At 47.0% G+C, this 21054-nt stretch overlaps 2 protein-coding genes and 1 long non-coding RNA gene across 6 annotated transcripts in view; 1 reads left to right on the plus strand and 2 right to left on the minus strand.

Annotated features, from left to right (window-relative positions):
* Tsnaxip1 (translin-associated factor X interacting protein 1) overlaps positions 1-2035 on the minus strand; it is a 21068-nt gene extending 19033 nt beyond the window's left edge. For 2 of the 4 annotated variants that reach the window (XM_005403625.2, XM_005403624.2), the window contains exon 1: positions 1886-2035. In XM_005403625.2, the coding sequence (XP_005403682.1) occupies positions 1886-1929 (44 nt within the window). In that variant the 5' untranslated portion in view covers positions 1930-2035. The remainder of the gene's footprint in view (positions 1-1885) is intronic. The other 2 variants (XM_013503887.1, XM_013503888.1) reach the window with 2 other exon arrangements.
* Positions 2036-2294: 259 nt separating this feature from the next.
* The window catches only part of Ranbp10 (RAN binding protein 10), a 70774-nt gene continuing 52014 nt past the window's right edge, over positions 2295-21054 (plus strand). Inside the window, exons 1-2 of the mRNA XM_005403623.2 lie at positions 2295-2773; positions 3541-3652. Of these exons, the coding sequence (XP_005403680.1) occupies positions 2386-2773; positions 3541-3652 (500 nt within the window). The 5' untranslated portion in view covers positions 2295-2385. The remainder of the gene's footprint in view (positions 2774-3540; positions 3653-21054) is intronic.
* Positions 3389-8985, minus strand: LOC106146555. The gene is made up of 3 exons (XR_001231044.1): positions 8843-8985; positions 6938-7027; positions 3389-3461 (listed from the first exon to the last, which is right to left on the minus strand). It is a non-coding gene; the product is annotated as an uncharacterized LOC106146555 (long non-coding RNA).

Below are 21054 nucleotides of genomic sequence, written 5' to 3' on the forward strand. Positions count from 1 at the left end.
CCGGGAATTGAACTCACGACCTTGCGCTTGCCAGGCAGGCGCTGTGCCACTGAGCTAAATCCCCAGCCCAGGGACATATTCTGATATTGAGTAACTTCAATCTGTGAGTCCAGCCACTAACCTGTTATACAAGGATGTGAGGGGCAAAGGAGAAAAGCCCAAGAAGAGGAGAAATCTGCCCCAAGAAAATGGACAATTTAAAGATCCTTTTTGGAGGGTTCTGAGGATATGCTCTACAGTGCTAAAGCCTGACCTGTCCATCATGCTGTCCCTGCTTTAAGAGGAGCTGCAGGGTACTCATACCGTGTCTCTCTGGGAAATGCTGAGTCCCGCCCAGTGTATTATCACTACATACTGCTGAAGGAAGAATGTGGTGAATAAATGGTGTTTTATATTCCAGCCAAGTTCAGCACTCAGAAATCACATTGCGCTTTCTTTCTAAAACGGTTAGAGATTCCTTTTCTGAGTCTGTTTCATATGCCTTTCATTGTTGACTGTAGTTTTCTAGATTATGACTGTGTCCGGGAACAACTCTCTCAAGCCTGCTGTCTGGTTCTTCTAGACTAATTTTAGCCTTGAATAATATAATCAAATTGGTATTTCCTGTTCTAGGGGACTTTTTGTAGGCTTTCTCTGTTAAAGCAGCAGACCTAGAAAAATTAGAGTTTAGGTGAGATCAAGTTTTCCTGCATTGGGAATGAGCAGAGGGGGAGGGGAACTACATTCAACACTTGCTGAATGTCTTTGTTTTTTTTGTTTTTTTCAGTACCGGGGATTGAACTCACGACCTTGTGCTTGCCAGGTAGGCGCTGTGCTGCTGAGCTAAATCCCCAGCCCCTGAATGTCTATTATATACAAGAACTGTGATGAAGGCTTCCCATAATTCTGCCTAAATGTGCTCAAAAAAGATTTTTTTTTGGTAGCAGGAATTGAACTCAGGACCTTACACTTGCCAGGCAGGTGCTTGTGCCACTGAGCTATATCTCTGGCCCTCAAAAATGATTTTGAGGTCTGGAAATTTAAGGTTTTTTGTTTTTTTTTTTTGAGATTCCAAAACTAGAAAGGTACTTGGCCAAAGTTTTTTTTTTTTTTTGTCTTAACCCATATATGTGGCTTTGTTGGTCAACAGACCTTTCCATCATATTTTATAGTTCCTAGAGGCTGCATTCACGAATGTAGGTAGGAGATGTCCTAAAGCCATGGAATGTACCTGGGAGGCCTAAGGTCAGCCAACAATTTGACAAGTATCTTTTTCAAGAACCCAACTTGTGGGTGAAGAGAGAGTTTATCCCTGTGGCTACTGGCTAAAGTCCAGGAGTCTGACATTGCTGGATTCAAATCTTAACTCCACTACTTATATAATTTAGTTTGTTTTTTTTTTTTAAGCAGGGTCTTGCTATGTAGTTCAGGTTGGTCTTGAACTCACTATGTAACCCAGGATGGCCTTGGACTCACTGTGTCCTCTAGTCTCAGCCTCCCTAGTGCTGAGATTACAGGTGTGCACCACCACGTCCGGCCTCCACCACTTATAAGTATGTGTAAAATACATGATCTCTCCAGGTTTCTATTTCTTCATTTGTAAGATGTGAAATTACTACCTCATAGAGGTGTGGGAGGGTTAAATGTATAAAGCATTTTGCATATTAACGTTCAATACAAGCTGGCTGCGACTGCTAATGATAAAGTGCGCTGCCCTCTTGGTGATAGCAGGTAAGGTCTTCACTGGACTGACAAGTGTATTCTGTTTCTGCAATACTGTTTATGTGAGGCTGGAGCCCTAGGCCAAAGGGCAGAGGCTAATACGGGGTGCAGAGGTCGGGATCCCATGTTATCTCCCTCTCTGGAAGGGCTCATCCTCTCCGCCCTCAGCCCGGCGAGCGCCTACCTTGATTTGGAGAAGCTGTAATCCCGCGATTCCGGGGAGGTCATGACCCTCAGGCAAGCAGGGGGCTTGCACTAGCTGCTTGGGAAACTCGGTAGTGTACAGCCCGTCGTCATGGCGACCAAGTCCCAGCGGCTCCGCGGTGAGGGCGGGGTCAAGTTTTGCCACGCCCCTAGCTTAGAGCCTGCGGGCTGGAAGAAAGGTCAAGTAGCACAGGTGGCCTCGGACCCGCGGGCGGAGTACCCTTAGAACCAGCTACTACAGCCGGTATCACACCAGCTGCAGAATTGAGGCAGGGGGATAAAACGAGGCGATGGGGGGGTGGGAGACGAGCTGACAGACCGGGTCTGCTTGGCTGGTGGGAACTGTAGTTTTCGGTGTCCAGTGTCTCTATTAAACAGGCTTATGGTTGAGCCGGTAGGTACTACATTTCCCGAAGTTCACCACTGGCCCGCACGGACACGCCTCTGGAGCGCTTTGCATTGTGGGATATAGAGTTTGAAATGTGGCGAGGCGTGGCAGTGTCCAAAGAGAGGTGCGGGACTTGGACTCGGTTTCCCTGCGGCCCTGGGAGGCTCACGGGCTATTGGCTAGGAGGGGCGGATCTGGTCGCTTTCCTCCCCGCCCCCAGTGACACAATAGCAGCTCCCTCCAAGATGGCGGCGGCGACGGCGGACCCGGGAGCTGGGAGCCCGCAGGCTGGGGACTCCTCCGGCGGGGGGGCTGGGGGCGGGCTGCCGTCCCCCGGAGAGCAGGAGCTGAGCCAGCGCTTGCAACGCCTGTACCCCGCAGTCAACCAGCACGAGACGCCGCTGCCGCGTTCCTGGAGCCCCAAGGACAAGTACAACTACATCGGCCTCTCCCAGGGCAACCTCCGCGTCCACTACAAAGGTATAGTCCCGTCTGGCCACCGGGTACTAGTGCAGAGCATCTGCAGGTTGGCCCTGCTGCCTCGCTCCTGCACCATCACGTCCCTTTCCCTGCCTGGGTGCCCCAGATTAGGCCTTGGTCCCTGTGGAATGTCCAGAGTGGTAGGGTTGATCAGGCCGAGGGTTGACTGCCTGATTTGCTGTACTGTGAGCACCCGACGTCAAGAGAACTGCAACAGGTGTCCAAACCCAGTGCTGGGCTGGACTTTCCACTTTAGGGTCTCTCTGCGTTTCCTGGGCTGACTCAACTCCAGCTGGGCCACTGCTTTGTTTCAGGAGTGACTGAAAAAAAGAGGTGGTAACATCTCCATTAGGCAGAGGTGCATGGCTCGATCTGCCTGCCAGTCATCCCAGAATGGGCCTGGCGTTCAGTCCTAAAGTTGTTGGTAATGGGAATGACTTCCATGTCTACCTCCTCCTTCCCGTGGACTTCCAGACTGCCTGGGTTCTGGAGAGACTACCAGCAGCACTCGGGTATCTTTCTCATGCACCTGCATTGCTTGTAGTTTTGTTGTTGTGGAAGACAATGTGTCAGGCCTGCTAGTCTCAGGAAGAGGTGAGCCAAAGGTGCAAAGCCTGTGTATTTACTCAGTTGTCTTGATTATTCTTCAGACTGTGTAAGGGCTTCCTTTGTCCAGAGATGGGTGAAGCTACCATGGAGTAGAGAAGAGTGAGGTTTAGATGTGCATTTCCTTCTGCTGAAATTTCTACCTTGCCCTATCCCACTAGGTCATGGCAAAAATCACAAAGATGCAGCCTCAGTGCGTGCCACCCACCCCATACCTGCTGCCTGTGGTATTTATTACTTTGAAGTGAAGATTGTCAGCAAAGGAAGAGATGGGTAAGCACCTTGATATCACCCTCTTTTCCCCTGACCTGAATCTGTGTTCTGAACTTGAGGTCTCCTAGGTGGTACTTGTGACTGATTTAAGCTGCTTTAGCGCTTGGCTGTAGGGTGCCAGTGTCCCCTGACTGTGGGCATGATGAGGTCTAAGTAAGTAGGCATGTTGTGGGTAAAGCAGGGGACATTTTTTTAGAGATGATGTAATTACTTTACAGACCAGGGAGACAAGTAACACGTTTGCATTAACAATTCAGCATCCAAGATGGGGTTTCCCCAACTAGTGTGTGGTGTTTGTGACTTCCTTCCTTTTGCACTCAGGGTCCCTCATTTTATGGCATTTAGTCATGTAGAGGCCCCAGCCTTCAAAGGGATAGTAGAGTCTTTGCAGCATTCATCAAAGCTATGGTGACCACTCTCATCTCCGGGTAAACAGCATACACGTGGTCAGAATCAGGTGACCTTGCTGCTCATAAACTTGTTTTTCAGTTCAGGGACTTGAACACCAGTTGGACCAGCTTTAAAAAGGTCCTCATTAAAGTCAGCATCAGGGAGACTCCCTCTTTTAGGGTGATGTAAAGAGACATAGGCCATCAGAGGGGACATTTTTCTTTTTCTTCTTTCTTCTTGTCTTTCCTTTTTTTAAGCAATTGTAACAAAGCAATTTGTTTAAGTAAAACAGTCTGTTTATGCTATGAAATAACATGACTGCCAATGCTTTGGAAAAGCTTTCCTTGTCAGACCTTAGGTCTGGTGTGGGGAGTTTGCCAGTTCTACCAGTGACCTTTGTGCCAACCCGAAGTGTATGTACTCCTGAGCTATTAGAATAATTCTTGTGTCCTAAGGACTGTCCCCTTGTAATGTGTGCAAAATGTCTGAGATGGGGTGTGCTGGGGGCAGGACTGCCAGAAGCAGAGCTTTGCCTGCTTTCTTAGTGCTTTGTAATTCCCCTGCCTGCGAGGACTCTGTGGGCTTGGGTAGATCTTGGGCTTCAGTCTCCTCATCTGCCCTGTGGGGAGCTAGGTCAGCATCCAAGCTACTTATAACCCTGGAGCTTGATGAAATTCTAATCATGGAAAACGGTTGCATCTTTCGCTTTCATCCCAATGTAATGCATTTACAGGTAGGAAGCCTTTGTTTGTTTGTTTGTTTGTTTATTTTTTGATACAGAGTCTCACTATGTAGCCCAGGCTGGTCTCAAGCACAGTTACCCTCCTGCCTCAGCTTCCTGAGTACTGGGATTACAGGTGTGAGCCACCATGCCTGACTAAGAAACATTTATTGAAGGGCTTTAAAGTCTAATTTCATTTTCCACCATCTGAAAGAACATTTATTGAGTATACCTTAATTTGTGTGAATGAAAACGTTCCCTTAAAGCAAACAGCTTGAAGATAGTATTGACCAGGATGTTGATGCTGGAGTCTCATATTATAGTATTGCCAAAGAAACCAAAGGGCATCTCCTAAACTTGTAAAGAGGAGAGTAGAGTGGTTTCTCTGTACTCCTTATTCTATTGTAGATATTGTGTGTTGTTGTGGAGCTGGTAAGAGACAAGAACAACTTTTGAGAAGGGAAGTATTTAAATTTAGAGACCTGTGCTTGCTTTGGCAGCACATATACTAATCTTAGAGACCTGGATTCCTTTGACTGGCTTTTAACATTTCTGCCCACCCACCTGCTTGCCTGTCTGCCTGCCTGTCTGCCTTTCTCCCTCCCTTCCTTCCCTTCCTTCCCTTCCTTCCCTTCTTCTCTTCATCTTCTCCCTCTTCTGTTCTGTTCTGTTCTGTCTTTTTGAGACAGGGTTTCACTGTGCAGTTCCTTTTTTGGGGGGGGTGGTTCCGATACTGGGAATCGAACTCACGACCTTGCACTTCCCAGGCAGGCACTGTGCCACTGAACTAAATCCCCAGCCCGTCACTGTGCAGTTCAGCATGGCCTTGGACTCACAGTGATTCTCCTGCCTCAGCTTCCTCAGTGCTGGTATTGCAGGCATGCATCGCCACACCAGGCTCTATTCCTAGCATTTTTACATTTGGTAAATATATCTGGAAGCCTCAGGTTTTGTTTTATTTATGATTTTGTTGTGTTTTGAAATAGGCTCTTACTTTATAGTTCAGACTGGCCTTGAGTGCCTACCTTAGTGATCCTCCTACATAAGCCTTCTGAGTGCTGAGATTATGGGTGTGCAGGTGCCTCCCCCCACCGCCCGTGCTGGACGTCAACCCCTCGGCCTCGTACATGCTAGGTAAACACTATACCACTGCATTACATCTCCAGTCCATGTAAGCCCCAGTTTTCAAAAGGTCCCAGGTCATGTATGCCTGCAATGGCCTACTTCATCTGATCACTGTTACATGGTAAGTGGATGAATGGTCCCTCATGGCCAATCTATGGAACCTCTGAAAGCCTTCCAATAGCTGAGATATGCCAGGTGTTGGTGTGGTCCAGGTGTGATTTTAAGAGTCTAAGAGCAGTTACAGGGCAGCCAGGTATCAACCAACTTGTTTCCTCTTTTCTGTCAGTGTTGAAGGTGTATTTCTGATACTGGTTTGGTCTGTGACCAGACGGTAATTAGTTGTGTGCTTTCCTGCTTGTCTGGTTTGAGCCTCATAGCTTCTGTAGGAAATGGCTGGAGCGACAATGAAGATGGATGTACCTGTTTTGTGGGTGAGCCCTGAATCCCTGGAATCTTGGGTGGCCTTCCCTGTGGCTTTAGGATGTGCAGTGGAGTAGCCTAAGTTGTCAGATGCCCTGGCCTGATCCCAGATACATGTGTCCATGCTATGACTGCCTCCTTTCCCTATCAGGGCTGCTCTTGCACGCCTTCCTTGGATTAGGGTTAAGGCACGTCCTGTTGGATTCTTACGAGATTGTGGTGTTAGGGGGCAGAACTGAAAGGTGTTCAGTGCTAAATGGAGCTCGAGAAGTACAGTATGCACTGTGCTGGGCTTGATAATTTAGTCTTCATTGAACTTGTTTTTCTGTAGATTTGGATATACCTCTTTTATAGCACATATTTAATGAATCTAGTTTTTAGTGTCATGGTTCTCCCGAAATGCCTTTTTCTATTTTTTTGTTTTTTTGAGACAGGGTCTCCCTATGTAGTTTAGGCTGGCCTTGGACTCCCCAAGCTATCCTCAAATTCAAGGCGATCCTCTTGCCTCAGCCTCAGCCTCTCATACATGTTAGACAAGCATGCTTTAAGAGAGGTATATCCCCAACCTTTTTTTTTTTCCTCAGACAGTCTCACTATGTACAGTATTTCAAGCTGGCCTTGAAACTTACTATGTTTGTTTTGGTTTTTCGAGTTGGGGTCTCTCTTTGTCGTTCAGGCTTTGAACTTGCAGTGATCCTCCTGCCTCAGCCTCCCATGTCCTGGAATTACAGGAACAATCTTTTTAAATTTTTTTTGAGTTAATACCTCATTGAATTTCCCAGGCTGGCCTCAAACTTGTGATCTTTCTGCCTCAGCCTTCTGGTTTTTTTTTTTTTTTTTTTTTGCCTCAGCCTTCTGGATAGCTGGGATTATAGGCATCTCACTGTCCAGCACAATGATGTCTTTTGTAGAACAACACAGAAAGCTAGTTAGGAAGGTTTCATTTATAGTGTTTGTAGAGTATTTGTCTGTCTCTGACATGTGCCAGGTCCTGTGCCAGAAGTGGAGAAGTAAAGCCAGTATGGGCCAGCCTTGTCCTCTGGGAGCCTGTGATCTGCTCAGTAGAGAGTGGGTTCCAGGGGTCTGTGCAAGAGGAATCAGAGCCTGGGCACAGTTGTAAGGGATGAGTAGGAGTTCCCAGCAGGCAGGACCTTTGACCCTATGAGTCTGAAGGGTAACTAGCTCTGTGTTGGGGTGCTGGGCTTTTTGGGTGAAAGAGTGGCTGTGTTGGAGCTAAGATCTCGGTGCAGACTAATGGGCTTCGGCTGCAATTTGCCGAGTCATCAGAGCTCAGAACCCCGGAAGCAGGTCTGGTGGGTAAGGACACATCTGAGCCCTGCCAAGGGTGCCATGAGGTAAGAAGCATCTGGGCTGACCTTTCTAGGAAGTCAAGGAGGTCCCGAAGCTGAGGGTCCCTGACAGGGGAGCAACTTCTTCAGACATATTTCCTGGACCTGTGGTTGTCTCTGGCTCTTACTGATGACACATGGAGGGTGTGGCTGGCCCTGCTGACAGATGCTCCAGTGTGACCCTCAAAATAGACTGTAACATCATCCCAGCGGCCAAGGCCTCCGACATGTGATGGGTGGCTCTACCCAAGAACAGCAAGCCTGGGCTAGAGCACTCGATGGTGCGGGGAGGGATGGGGGTGTTCTCCGCTACAGCTGGAGTCTGGAGCAGGGATCTTTGGCCATAGCCAACCAGCGCTTGCTTGCTCCTGCAGCTGTCTTTGGCCAGGCAGCAGGGTACTCATCATGCCAGGACGAGCACCCATTGTTTTGTCCCAGGCCTGGCCCCCAAGAGTGCAGGCATGAGGCCTATTTAGAGAGGAGACAGATATGCCCCTGTGTACAACCTCATAGGGTGATACAAGATACCAGAGCTGGGGACCGCCAGGGTGGACTTCTTATCTGGGAATTTGGGCACAGCTTCTTTTTTTTTTTTTTTTTTTGTTTTTTCTCCGGTACCGGAAACCGAATTCACGACCTTGCGCTTGCCAGGCAGGCGCTCTTTGCCGCTGAGCTAAATCCCCAGCCCCCTGGGCACAGCTTCTTAGAAGAGGTGATAATAATGAACGGAAAGAGAAGTTATTGTTTTAGGTAAACAGTGAAAAGCAGATGCTGTGGGCAGAAGACACAGTACATAAAAAGATATAGAAGCCAAACGAGGCACAGTGGCACGCCTGTAGTCCCAGCTTCTCAGGAGGCCGAGGCTAGAGGATCTCTTGGCCCCAGGCAGTTAAGGCCAGCCTATATAAGGCAACTTAATGAAGCCCTGTCTTAAAACAACAATAACAACAAATGTTAGCACACGGCATGAGGTAGGCCGAGCTAAACTGAAAAACCCCATTTGACCCAGGGACTCCGGACTTTGTCCTAAGGGGGCTAGCAGTGTGTTGCTGGAATTGGCTGGAAAAGAAGAGACTGATGGCCTAGTGCCCCAGGCCCCACTGCTTGAGAGTCCTGTCCACTGTGGGTCAGTGGCTTTAGGTACTGGGCCCCGGGCATAGCTGCCTAACGGCAGTTGTCTCTCACCTGGCCTTGCTCTGGTGTGTGAAGTACAGGGGAGGCACCCTGAAGACTGGTAGCCAGCGAGGCTTTTTGGTGGGAAAGGGACTCCGGCTGTACTGGACTCCTCTGGTAGGTCGGTTTGCCAGCTCCCATCTGAAAGACAACACCGTCCCTTGCTTTGTACCAAGCATTTCACTCTCATGAGTCAGGATCACCCAAAGTGATTTTTCCACGGAAACTCAGAGAGCCACTCAGTTAATTAGGGTCTCACCTGCCACCTTCCTTGCATGGAGAACCCCAGAGCCCAGGTCCTTCCAGCGTAGAGCCGGCCTGTGCCTGCCCCCTACCCTCAAGGTACCCCCCAATCCCGTCTGTGCATTTTACAGTGCTTTTGAGAAGGTCAGTGCTTATCTGTGGACTCATGAAAGCTTTGTGCTGGCTGTCCCCAGAAGTATGGCTGTCCTTGCCCCGCTGTCCTCCCCGACTCCTCTCTGGAGCTGCTGGCTTCACAGATGGCTGCTGAGCGAGCTTTGCTTTCCCCAGGTGCACACTGCTGTTTCTGGAGACGTGGACCGTTTGGGCTCTGCAGCCTCTCGGCGTCGTATGGCTAACCTCTGTTGGGAGTTAACGCCCTCGTCTAGGTTGGGCACACTGGGGTTTAGCTGTGGTGCCACGTGAGAGAACTGGAGTCTGCTTTTCTGGTGGGATCTCCTGAGCTGTTGTTTGTTGCCACCCAGGCCCCAATAGTGAACTAGGAGTAGGGAGCATGGCTGTTTCTTTATAACTGAGACCTTCCGTGGTCAGGGACTGTTTCTTCATTCTCTGGAATATTTGGTCTTTTCCGTAGATGGATCCACACAAAGGGGAGATTCCCTGTTAGAAGGAAAGCAAGGGCTAAACACAGAGGGTGAACTTAGTAACTAGGGGTGGCAGATACCATGTGGCATTCCCATGCCGGGTCGGTGAGGAAGGAAGGGAGGAAAGGAGGGAGGGAGGGAGGGAGGGATCGAGAAGGGCTTTGGAGTTGGTCTGTGGTTAAGGGTCAGGTTGGAAAGAAGAGACTTGCCACCAGGTTGGATAACTATGTCTAAATTCAGGTCCCTCTGCCTCTCTAGAAATTTTGTTCAACATTCACATAAAATGACTTTATAGCTCCTAGATAGTCAATGTTATTTTGCTGTGATAGAAACGTGAGTGTGAGCCGGGCGTGGTGGCGCACGCCTATAATCCTAGCACTCAGGAGGCTGAGGCAGGAGGATCCTTGCAAGTTTGAGGCTAGCCTGGGCTATAAAGTGAGCTCAAGGCCAGCCTGAACTGCATAGTGAGACCCTGTCTCAAAAAGACAAAAAAAAGAAAAGAAATGTGAATGTGGCAGTGTTGCAGGAAATGGGGCTACTGGGCGTGGTGTGGCACACCTGTAATCCCAGTACTCTGAGAGGCTGAGGCAGGAGGATCACAAGTTTGAGCCCAGCCTCGTCAACTTAGTGACTTAATAAGAACTTGCCTCAAAATAAAAAAAGGAGTGGAGATGTAGCTCATTGTGAAGGCCCTGGGCTCAACTCCCAGTTCTGCAAAAACAAAAACAGAAACAAAAAGAAGCCAGGTATAGTGGTGCAAACCTATAATCCTAGCACTTGGGAGGCTGAGGCAGCAGGATTCTGTGAGTTCAAAGCCAGCCTGAGCTACATAGGGAGACTTTGTCTTAACAAAAAGAAGAAAGAAATGAGCCTAGAGGAGTTGGTGACAGAGCCCCTGTCACCAAAGGGCCATTACAAGGGGCCTTGGGCTACATAGGCTGTGGGGGAGGGGCTGAGAAAGTCCTTTGCACCCCTCTCCCACCTGTCTTCCTCATCTCCCTTGTGGATTTAAAGATGGCTTGGAATTTCAGGGAAATTTAGTTTGGGTCAGGAATGGCAAATATCAGGGTGTTAACCCCCGTACATCCTTAGCTTCCGTGGTCAACATTACCACTTGATTACAGCATTCATTTTCATTCAGAGCCCCAGTTTTCCTCAGTGCACAACACACTGGGCAGCTATAAAATTTTGGTCAGTTGCATCCTGAGATGAAACCTCCTCGCCCTCAGGGTGGTGGTTGGAAGATGAGAAGTAGGCAGAGGAGAAGGGCATCTGTGCCCAGATGGTCCATGGGCTCAGCTCATTTCTTCTACTGAGCAGTGCCAAGGTGGAACTGAACCAAGAGGAAAGCGGCAGAGGGAATGGTTTGCTGAGTAGAACAGGTTACAATCTGGTTTACAAAGTCATGGGTCTGAATTTTGGCAGCAGCTATCTTTTTTTTTTTTTTTTTTTTTCCTAATAAAACGGTCTGTTTTCTTAACTGTTGTGCCAGGAGTTTATCAGTAGTTATATTTGCTCTTTTTATTTTGAAACATGGTCTCATGAAATTACCCAACTTGGCTTGAAACTCAAAATCCTCCTGCCTCAGCCTCCCAGTAGCTGGAATTGCCGGCATGCATCACCACACCTGGCTTGTATTTGCTTTTTAATTTTTATTCCTTCCTTTCTTCCTTTCTTCCTTCCTTCCTTCATTTAGGTACAGTGTTTTTGAGACACACTCTTGCTATGTAGTTCAGGCTGGCCTTGAACTCACTATGTAGTTTGAGCTTGTCTGAAACTTGAGGCAATCCTCCTGCCTCAGCCTCCCAAGTGCTGGGATTACAGGTGTGTGCCCCCATGCTCAGGTTTATATTTACTTTTTATTTTTTTTTTTTTTAAATTTTTTTTTTTTTTTTAAGAGCAGAATATATTTATTGAGGGAAAGAAAAGAATGCTTCTGTCCAAGAGAGGGACAGAAGAGGGGCCCAAGCGGGTTACCCCTATATTTACTTTTTAAAAATAAATAAACAAATATATTTTCATTCTTATTTTACTTAAAATTAACTTTTTCTTTCTTTTTTCCTATGCTGGGGATTGAACCCAGGGCCTTGGGCATGCTAGGTAAGCACTCTACCATGGAGCTACATCCAAGCTGCTAGATAATTTTTTTTTTTTTGGTCTTTTTTTGAGACAGGGTCTCAGTATGCAGTTCAGGCTGGCTTTGAGCTCACCTTGTAGCCCAGGCTGGTCTTGAACTCGCAAGGATCCTCCTGCCTCAGCCTCCCGAGTGCTGGGATTACAGGTGTGCGCCACCAAGCCCGGCTTAGATAATTTTTTTAACTAAAAAAAATACATAGAATCTTTCAAAACCTGACGTAACATATATTTTAAAAATAGAAATAAATTATATACTTTGTTAAAAAAATAAAAATAATAAAAATAGAGCCAGGTATGGTGGTATGTGCCAATAGTCTCAGCTACTTGGGAGGCTGAGGCCGGAGGATCGCTTGAGCTCTGGAGTTCGAGGCTGGTTTGGGCAACATAGTGAGACCCTATCCTAAAAAGAAAAAGTAGAGAGACACAGAGATGCAGGTTTAAATAAATGGAGGCTTGTTATACAGTAATAATGTACATTGCCTCAGTAGAGACAAGTGCAAAAATGGAAATGCTTCTAGATGCTTCAAGAGAAAGGGGTTTAATACATAAATTTTGATGCTTATAAAGTAATTGGGACTTAGTTTCCATATGATGGTGGGCTGAGTTACTCAAATAAGAGCTCTGGCTAAGTTTAATGAAAGACTACATAAAACATTAAAAACCAGCAAAGTCAAGCTCAGTTTCCTTCCTTCTTTCCTCCTTCTCTCCTTTGCTTTTCTCCTCTTTTTTTGTCTTTTTGAGACAGGGTTTTGCTATACAGTTCAGGTGGCCTTGAGTTCCCTTTGTAGCCCAGGCTGGTCTTGAACTCACAGCGATCCTCCTGCCTCAGCCTCCCTGTAATCTCCCAGGGATTACAGGCACGCCTGCCTCCTCTTTCCTCTTTCCCCTTTCCCCTTTCTCCTTTCCTTTTCTTTCTTCTTCAGGAGATTGAACCCGCGGCCTTTGCGCTGAACTACCTCTCCAGCCCCCCTTTTTACACACACACACACACACACACACACACACACACACACACACACACACACACACACACACACACACGTAGAGGTTAGGGCCCAAAGAGTACAGATACAAGATTCGGTAGGAACCTCTCACATTAAGCTGGGGTGTTAAGTGGTTATCACCTCTGGTTAAACACAGTACATTTTGTTTTTGAATGCAGTGGGCTCTGAAAAGGTTTGGTACTTGAGGCTGACTCTGGCAGCCCTTTAGAGAAGAAGTCTAGAACCTACACGTGGGGCCACCCATGGAGACTATTACACAGCTTCCTGTCTGGTGGGGTTTCTGGGTGCTTGGATGATACTGGTGGCAGTGGGTGCACAAGGGTCTTGTGACCCACACTCAGAGCCATCTTTCTATGTGTGTGCAAATCCTGCCTCAAACCCTCTTTTCCTCCTGGCCTGTTCTTCTCTGAACAGTGCTGGGCCTGCACTCTCATCTCTGTCACCTCTCTGAGGGGCACTGCACAGAATTGGGCTTAGTGGGTGACTGCCTGGCTTCCTGGCAGATGAGCCTGGAGAGTGGTGCATGGCTACTGGAAGAACATGGGCACACAGTAGCCAGTATCACGATGGATCATGGCTTTAAGTGGGCCCACTAGGCTTTGAAATAAAATCTCCAGTGCCAAATATTAGCTCTCATTTCAGACCTAAATGTTAGTGTTTTTCCTGAGCTGTCTCCTAGGGACCATTTTGTAGCCACTGTCCCAGAGTCTTGTCTCTTGTAGAGGTGGTTGATTTCTTTTATCTGGGGCAAGTTCTGATAGGAACAAGATTGCCAGACTGCAGAACTGTGGCTAAGGTGTTAGATGTCAAGATCAAGCAGTCGGATGAGATGCTAGGAGCTCCTTGGAGGTCTGAGGTGGGGGTCATGGTGCCTGGCTCTTCCATGTGAGAGGGTGGGAACCGAGCTCATCCTTCCCCTCGCTCTCACAAACCACCTCAGCCTTGAGACTGAGGACCTTGTCTCTTTTCTCTCTTTCACTTCCGACCACAGCCCTGTGGATCTGGAGACATCCATTGATAGAACTTAAATTAGAAATGTTCAAGTTCCACAGTCATTGGTTCATGTATATTATGCGATTGTTATTAGAAGCATCTGTGGGCTTGCCAGCTCATAAAATTCACTTTCCCTCTAAGAAGAAATCAATGGAAAGTAAAAAGAACTGGGTCTGTGTTCTTCACTCTTCTCATTTACTCTGTGCTAGCAGAGAGGGACTTCTTTCTTCTGGCCTGACATGAAGCCAGAATACAGAATCCTCTGATGATTTCCACTGAGCTCTGTGCCAGGGCCCTACTTGTCTTATCAGTAAAGGCCAGATGAGGCTAATGCTGACATGCAGAGCTGTAGGGGTGTGACTCTGTTTGTGTCATGGAATACCTATAACAAAATAGGCCATTTTATCCATCTTTAAGTGTATAATTAAATTATACTAATTACATTCACAGTGTTATACAACCATCACCATTATTTATTTGCAGAATTTTTCCATCCCCTCAGATAGAAACTCTGAACTCATTTAGCACTAACTCTTTTTTCTTCTCCCAGCCCTTGGTTATTTGTAATTTATTTTGTTTCTATGAATTTGCCTGTTCTATATAGTTAATATAAATGGAACCATATGACATTTGTCTTTTTTTTTTTTTGGTACTGGGAATTGAACTCAGGACCTCATGCTTGCCAGGCAGGTGCTTATGCCACTGAGCTATATCCCCAGCCCTGACATTTGTCTTTTGTTTGTTTTCATTTTTGAGACAGGGTCTCACAGTGTAGCTCAGGTTGGCCTTGAACTCATTATGTAGCCCAGGCTGGTCTTGAAATTGAGGTGATTTTTCTCCTCCAGCCTCCCAAGTGCTGGGTTTACAGTCGTGAGGCACCATGCCTGGTGTGCTATTTATCCTTTTGTGTCTGAGTTGTTCATGTGACAAGGCTTTCAAGTTTCCTATGGGTTGTAACCTGTATCAGAACTTCATTCCTTTTATGGCTGATTAATATTCTTGTGAGCATGGTGTGTGTATATGTGTGTATACACTGCATTGTCTAAATCCATTCATCTGTTGATGGGTGCTTGGGGTTATGTCCACCTTTTGGCTATTGTGGATAATGCTACTATGTACATTTGCATACATGCTGTTTGAATCCCTCTTTTCATTTATTTTGTGTGGACACCTATGAATGGAATTGCTAGGTATGTCAGAATATGTAACTTTTTCTTTTTTTCCTCCCCTACCCCCACCTTTTTTTTTTTTTTTTTTGGTGCTTTTGAGACAGAGTCTTGCTCTGTGGTCCAGGTTGGCCTTGAACACACTGTGTAGCCCCTTCTGGCCTTGGATTCACAATGGTCCTCCTGTAGCAGCCTCCTGAGTGCTGGGATTACAGACATGCACCACCATGCCTGGCTTCATTGTTTGTTATTTTGTTTTTTTGGGCCAGATCTTGCTATGTAGCTCAAGGTGACCTGAAACTCACTATGTGGCTCAGCCTGGTCTCAAACTCTCAGTCCTCCTTCTCAGCATTTGAGTGCTGGGATCACAAGCATGTGCCACCTGTGCAGCTGTCTGTGTAACTTTTTGAGGAATTACTAAACTGTTTTCCATAGTGACTGCACAGTTTTACATTCCCACTAGCCATCAGATGAAGGTTCCAGTTTGTTCACATCCTTACCAATACTTGTTATTTCCCTCCCTTCCTCTCTGCCTCTTTCCTTCCTGATGCAGCCATTCTTAAGTGTGAAGCAGTAACTCATTGTGGTTTTGTTGTGCATTTCCTTATGTCAGCTGATGTTAAGCATCTTTTCATGTACTTATTTCGTATGACTATTGTTATGTCTTCTTGGAAGAAATATCTATTCAAGTCCTTTGTTAGTTTGTGATTGGGTTTTTTCTTTTTTTTTTTTTTTTTTTTTTTTTTCTCCGGTACCGGGAACCGAACTCACGACCTTGCGCTTGCCAGGCAGGCGCTTTTGCCGCTGAGCTAAATCCCCAGCCCCTGTGATTGGGTTTTTATTATTGAGTTACAAGAATTTTAAAATTTATTATAAATACCAAACCCAGCTGGGTATGGTGGCACACACCTGCAATCCTGGCACTTAGGAGGCTGAGGCAGAAAGATTGCTTCAAGTTCAAGGCCAGCCTGAGCTACAAAGTGGGTTGAAGGCCAGCCTGAATTACATAGTGAGATGCTGTCTGAAAAAAAGAACCAAAAACCAAAAAAAAAAAAAAAAACCCCTCCAAACCTTTATTAGACATATGATTTGAAAACATTTTCACCTTTTCCATAAGTGTTCGTTGGTGTCTCTTCTCCCCCAGTATTTGGGATTGAACCCAGGATGCCCAGTGTTTATTTTTTATTCTGAAACAGGACTCACTAAGTTGCTCAAGCAGGTCTTAAACTTGAGGTCCTCCTGCCTTGGCCTTCAGAGTAGTTGGGATTACAGCTGTGTACTACCATGGTCAGTTTAGCTATTGTAGTTAGGGTTTTTTTAATTTTTAAAATTTTATTTATTTTATTGCTGCTAGGGTTTATTGGTGCTCTACCACTGAGCTACATCCCCAGCCTTTTGACCTAATTTTAATATGATATGAGAAGGGGTCCAATTTCATTCTCCTGCATGTGGAAATCCAGTTGTCCCAGTTTCATTTGTTGAAGAGACTATTTTTTTCCTCCATTGAATGGATTTGGCACTCATTGAAATGAATTTGGCCATAAATGTTGAGTTTATTTCTGGCCTTTATGTTCTGTTCTGTTGGACTGTTTGTCTATATTATGCTTACTACATTGATTTTTGTTTTTATGTTTGTTTGCCAGTGAGGATTGAACCCACGCCTTCTCACTGAGCTACATCCCTAACCCCTCCGTTTTGTCTGTGTGTAGGGATATTGGGACAGGGTCTCATTATGTAGTTTAGGTTAGTTTAGGTTAGCCTTGAACTCACTATGTAGCCCAGGCTGGCCTCAAATTTGAAGTGATCCTCCTACCTCAGCCACCCAGAGTGCTGGGATTATAGATGTGTTCCTAGCTACTCAGTATGATTTTTTTTGGCAGGGGAGTGTTGAGACAGGGTCTCACTATGTAGTTCAGGCTGGCTTTGAACTCACTTGGTATCCTAGGCTGACCTCAAACTTTTGTTAATCTTCCTGCCTTAGCATCCTGAGTGCTGGGGTTATAGGTATGTACCACCATACCTATAATTCTTGCTAAATAGATAAGTTGCCCAGGCTGGACTTGAACTTGCAATCTCTCTCAGCCTCTGAGATTGCTGAGATTATAGTCATGTACCATTACCTGGGTTTTGGTGACTTTTTGAGTGCTGTCTCAAAGTCTGCTTCATCTTGGGTTTGCATCTGGGTACAGCATATTTGCAGTAGAGCAAAGTCATTATTGATGCTATTCTGCCAAGAATTGACATCTCTAGGTCAGAGCTAGAAGGAACTCAGGTCTGGCCTCTTCTGATAGGGAATTTGAGATGTGGCTTGAAATCTAAGACCAGCCATCCTGCATTAAGCTGGAGTGCATGAGACCAGCCATGTAGAGCCTGGGATGTCGCCTCTGAGCCCTGCTGTGAAATACTCTTGCCACTTAAAACTCTTTAAATGCTTCCTTCCTGAAGGCGAGAAGGGAACACCAGACTTGCTGCCCAAGAGGTCCCCGCGTGGGGTACTCCCAGCTGTCTCTCAGGACTAGTGGGAGAGGACAACAAAGGAGGGTGTATGTGGCTGGTATGAGAGTCAAGTGGCTGGTTTCTAAGGTCATGTCCTCTGTCCAACACCAGGCCTGCCTGGGTCACAGAAGAATCCGGAGTAAGTTGCAGTTGTGCTGAGTGGGTCGTGCTGCAGCAGGGTCTTCTGAGCATGTGCTTTGAGTTGTGCTTGGGACCACAAAGTACCGTGTGAGCCCGGGTCCCAGCTCCCATGCTCAGCAGGGATTTTTGACTGTGTCTGCTTTTCTTTCCCATGCAGCCTCTGTCTTTCTGTCAGGCCTCAGGTTTCTGGTAGGCTGAGGAGCTGCCCATGAAAGCCAAGTTTCCCAGTGTGTCCCCCATCTCTGAATTGTTGATCCAAAGAGCTGGATAGGTGAGGGTTATTCAACTCTTTATTAGCTGGTTCCTAAAAATGATTTTTTGTATGATTATAAAAGTAATCTATGTTAATTATGGAAAATTAGGCACTGGACATGGTGGAACACACCTATAATCCTGCTATTTGGGAGGCTGAGGCAGGAGTGCAAGTTTGAGGCATGCCCGGGCAATTTATCCAGACCCTGTTTTAAAATAAAAAATAAAAAAGTCTGGGGTCAGATGTGGTGGTGCAGGCCAGGTGTGGTGTGCATGCCTGTAATCCCAGCACTCTGAGAGGCCAGTATAGGAAGATCACAATTTGGAGCCCAGCCCATGCATTTTAGCAAGACTTTTCTTCAACATTAAAAAGTAAATTAAAAGGACAGGGTAAGATGTAAGGGCCCTGGGGTCAGTCCCCAGTGCCACAGAACAATCTGGAAAACCAATGAGAAAACAAACAAAAACAGTCCAAGCTGGTGAGTGTACTCAAATCTCTTCAGGTGGCCATGATTGCTTGTGGGGGACAGAGAGGGCAGAAGTGGGTGGTGGGCAGCTTAGGCCCCAGAAGTTGCTACTGTATTCTCAAGGCAAACCTGCTGGGTATGATGGTACGTGCTTGTAATCCCAGCACTCGGGAGGCCGAGGCAGAAGGATTGCTGCAAATTCGAGGCCAACCTGGGCTACAAAGTGAGTTCAGGGCCAGCCTGAACTGCACAGTGAGACCCTGCGTCAGAAAGACAAAAAGAAAGAAAAAAAAATCAAGGCAGTCCTTTTCCAGGGCCTCAGTTTGACAGCTCCCCCCAACCCGCCCCCAGGTGGGTAGTATGGTAGGCCTGGCTATGTGATCAGCCACCTGCTTTGGGTGTGGTTGGCTGAGGCCTTTGCTGCCCACTTATAGGTGTGGCTGCTCCTTCCCATGTGGCTGTCTGGTGGATCTCTACCCAGCTTGACCCCAAGTGCCCACTTGGTGCCTTCTTCTCTCTGCAGCCATGTGGGGGCCAGAGTGACTGTTCTTGTAGCTCCAGCTTTGCACTGTGGTTTTGGCAGTGAAAGGTAGAAACTGAGAAGTTAGAGGCCAACACATGGCCCTAGTGCCACAAAGAGCTTGTCTGTTGTCCCTCTGTACTTCCGGGCTGGCTGACTTCTGTATGAAGTATTTCCTCTCCATGTTGCTGTCGTATAGAAGAAGGGATGAGGGGCTGGGGATTTAGCTCAGCGGCAAAAGCGCCTGCCTGGCAAGCACAAGGTCGTGAGCTCGGTTCCTGGTACCGGAGAAAAAACAAAACAAAACAAAAAAAGCCAAAGAAGAAGGGATGAATCAGGTGGATTGACCTTGCTGTCACTTGTGCTCTGGAGTAAATAACCCTCCACCCCACCACAGACTCCTTAGATCTATCCTGCTGCCTGAAAAGAAAGCCCTATGAAAAAGTGAAGTGTTGGAGAGCCAGACTACTCTCTAAACTGCTCTGTATTCTAGTCTCCAGACTGTCTCCTGCTTAGGGAGTAGGAGCTTTAGCTGTTTTCCTCCTGTCTCTGTCACCAGAAGACCGCCCGTTACTTGTCTGTGTTCCTAGCATAGTCTATTCTGTTACCAGCAAGGGAGCAAATGCTCATCTCCTTTCTCCTTGGCAATCCCATGTAAACAGGCATTTTTTTAGGGAGAGATGTTTGAAACAAAGGCTCATTATGTAGTCCAGACTGGCCTTGAATTCCCTGTGTAGCCCAGGCTGGCTTTGAACTCAAAATCCTGCCTCAGCTTCTTAGTGCTGGGATTCTAGGCGTGTACCACTATACCCACTGCTCAAGTATTTGTTTGGTTTTTGAGACAAGTCATGATAGGCATTGCAGGCTGGTCTTGAACTCAGTATGTACCCCACACTGGCCTCCCAAGATGATCCTCTTGCTTCAGCCTCCCAAGCACTGGGATTACAGGTGTGTGCTGCCACACCCGGCCAGGCATTTGTTTTTAATTGTCCCAAGATCCAGGCCTTTGAGGGTGGGCTACTTTACCAGCTTCCACTGCTGGAAGGACTTCCAGTTCATAAACTAGTAAACAGAATAGGGTTATACAATCATCCACCATCTGTCTCCCCACCCCCACCCCAGCACCAGCCCAAGTCCTCCATCTGATTGATCCTGGTGAGTGGCTACACTGAGGGCTCTGTGGAAATAGTTGACTCTGAAGCAGGCCCTGAGAGGCCAAGTGACGTGCCCTTGGGCTCATGGTGAACTTGGAGGTAGAGGTGAGATTTGAATCTGAGAATGTCTAGTATATTTGCTTCTTGCAGGTATGTTTTTCATTCAGTGGTTTGCACAGTGTCAGTGCTACTCTGCCCAAGTACTTTGCCTCCAAAATTTCCAAGTGAGTCTCAGAGAATTGACTTGGTGACTGGTTTTGCTGGGGAGTGTTCTGAGCCGCTCCAGCCCCTCCCCCACCCCGTCAGTTCACTGTGTTCTAAAGAGTGCCTGGCGAGCTCCACATTATTCCATCCCTCCTGCTCCTATCCTTGTCCAGCCCTTGTCATTTTCCACCAGGATGGCTTTGGGAGTATCCTGTTCTGCTTCTTCAAATCCATTTTCTACAGAGTGGCTGTTTGATCAGCTGTGCCACACCCCTTCTGTGGCTTCCCATTGACCGCCTGGGAAGTACAAACTCCTTAAGCTTGCTTGGAGGCTGCCAGTGTACAGCCTGTTTCCCTGCTCCCGCTCTGGCACTTTTTAGGTCCACCCAGCCTGTGACCCATCCACACAGAACCCCCAGTTCCTTGATCATGTGTCGCTTTCTTACCTCTGTGCCCTGCACATTTTGCTGCTTCTACACCTTGTGCACCCTTGATTAACCTTTCGTCTCCTTTACTGGGTCTTAGCTTGGCCTTTACTTTCTCAAGGAATCTCTTCTTTGAGTCAAGCACCTTGGTTCTGTGGCTTGCCCTTGACTTGACAGTGGTAGGACTGAGTCCAGATCCCCTCACTTGTGTCCTAATACTGTACTGGCACAGAGGATCTTGATGGGAGGCATTGGATAATCTCAGGATCTCTCTAAAGAGAAACAGATCTGCCTGTTTTTGCTGAATTAGTCAGCTTTAGTAGGGACCCAGCAGTCATTTTCAGTGTCTCCAGAGGTCACCAGAGGAGATATAGTGTCATTTGGCCTCCTAGTGTCACTCTTCTTTATGTATACCAGGTTT

This window comes from Chinchilla lanigera, unplaced genomic scaffold (genome assembly GCF_000276665.1).
Source record: "Chinchilla lanigera isolate Chin_1 unplaced genomic scaffold, ChiLan1.0 scaffold00083, whole genome shotgun sequence".
Lineage (NCBI taxonomy): Eukaryota > Metazoa > Chordata > Mammalia > Rodentia > Chinchillidae > Chinchilla > Chinchilla lanigera.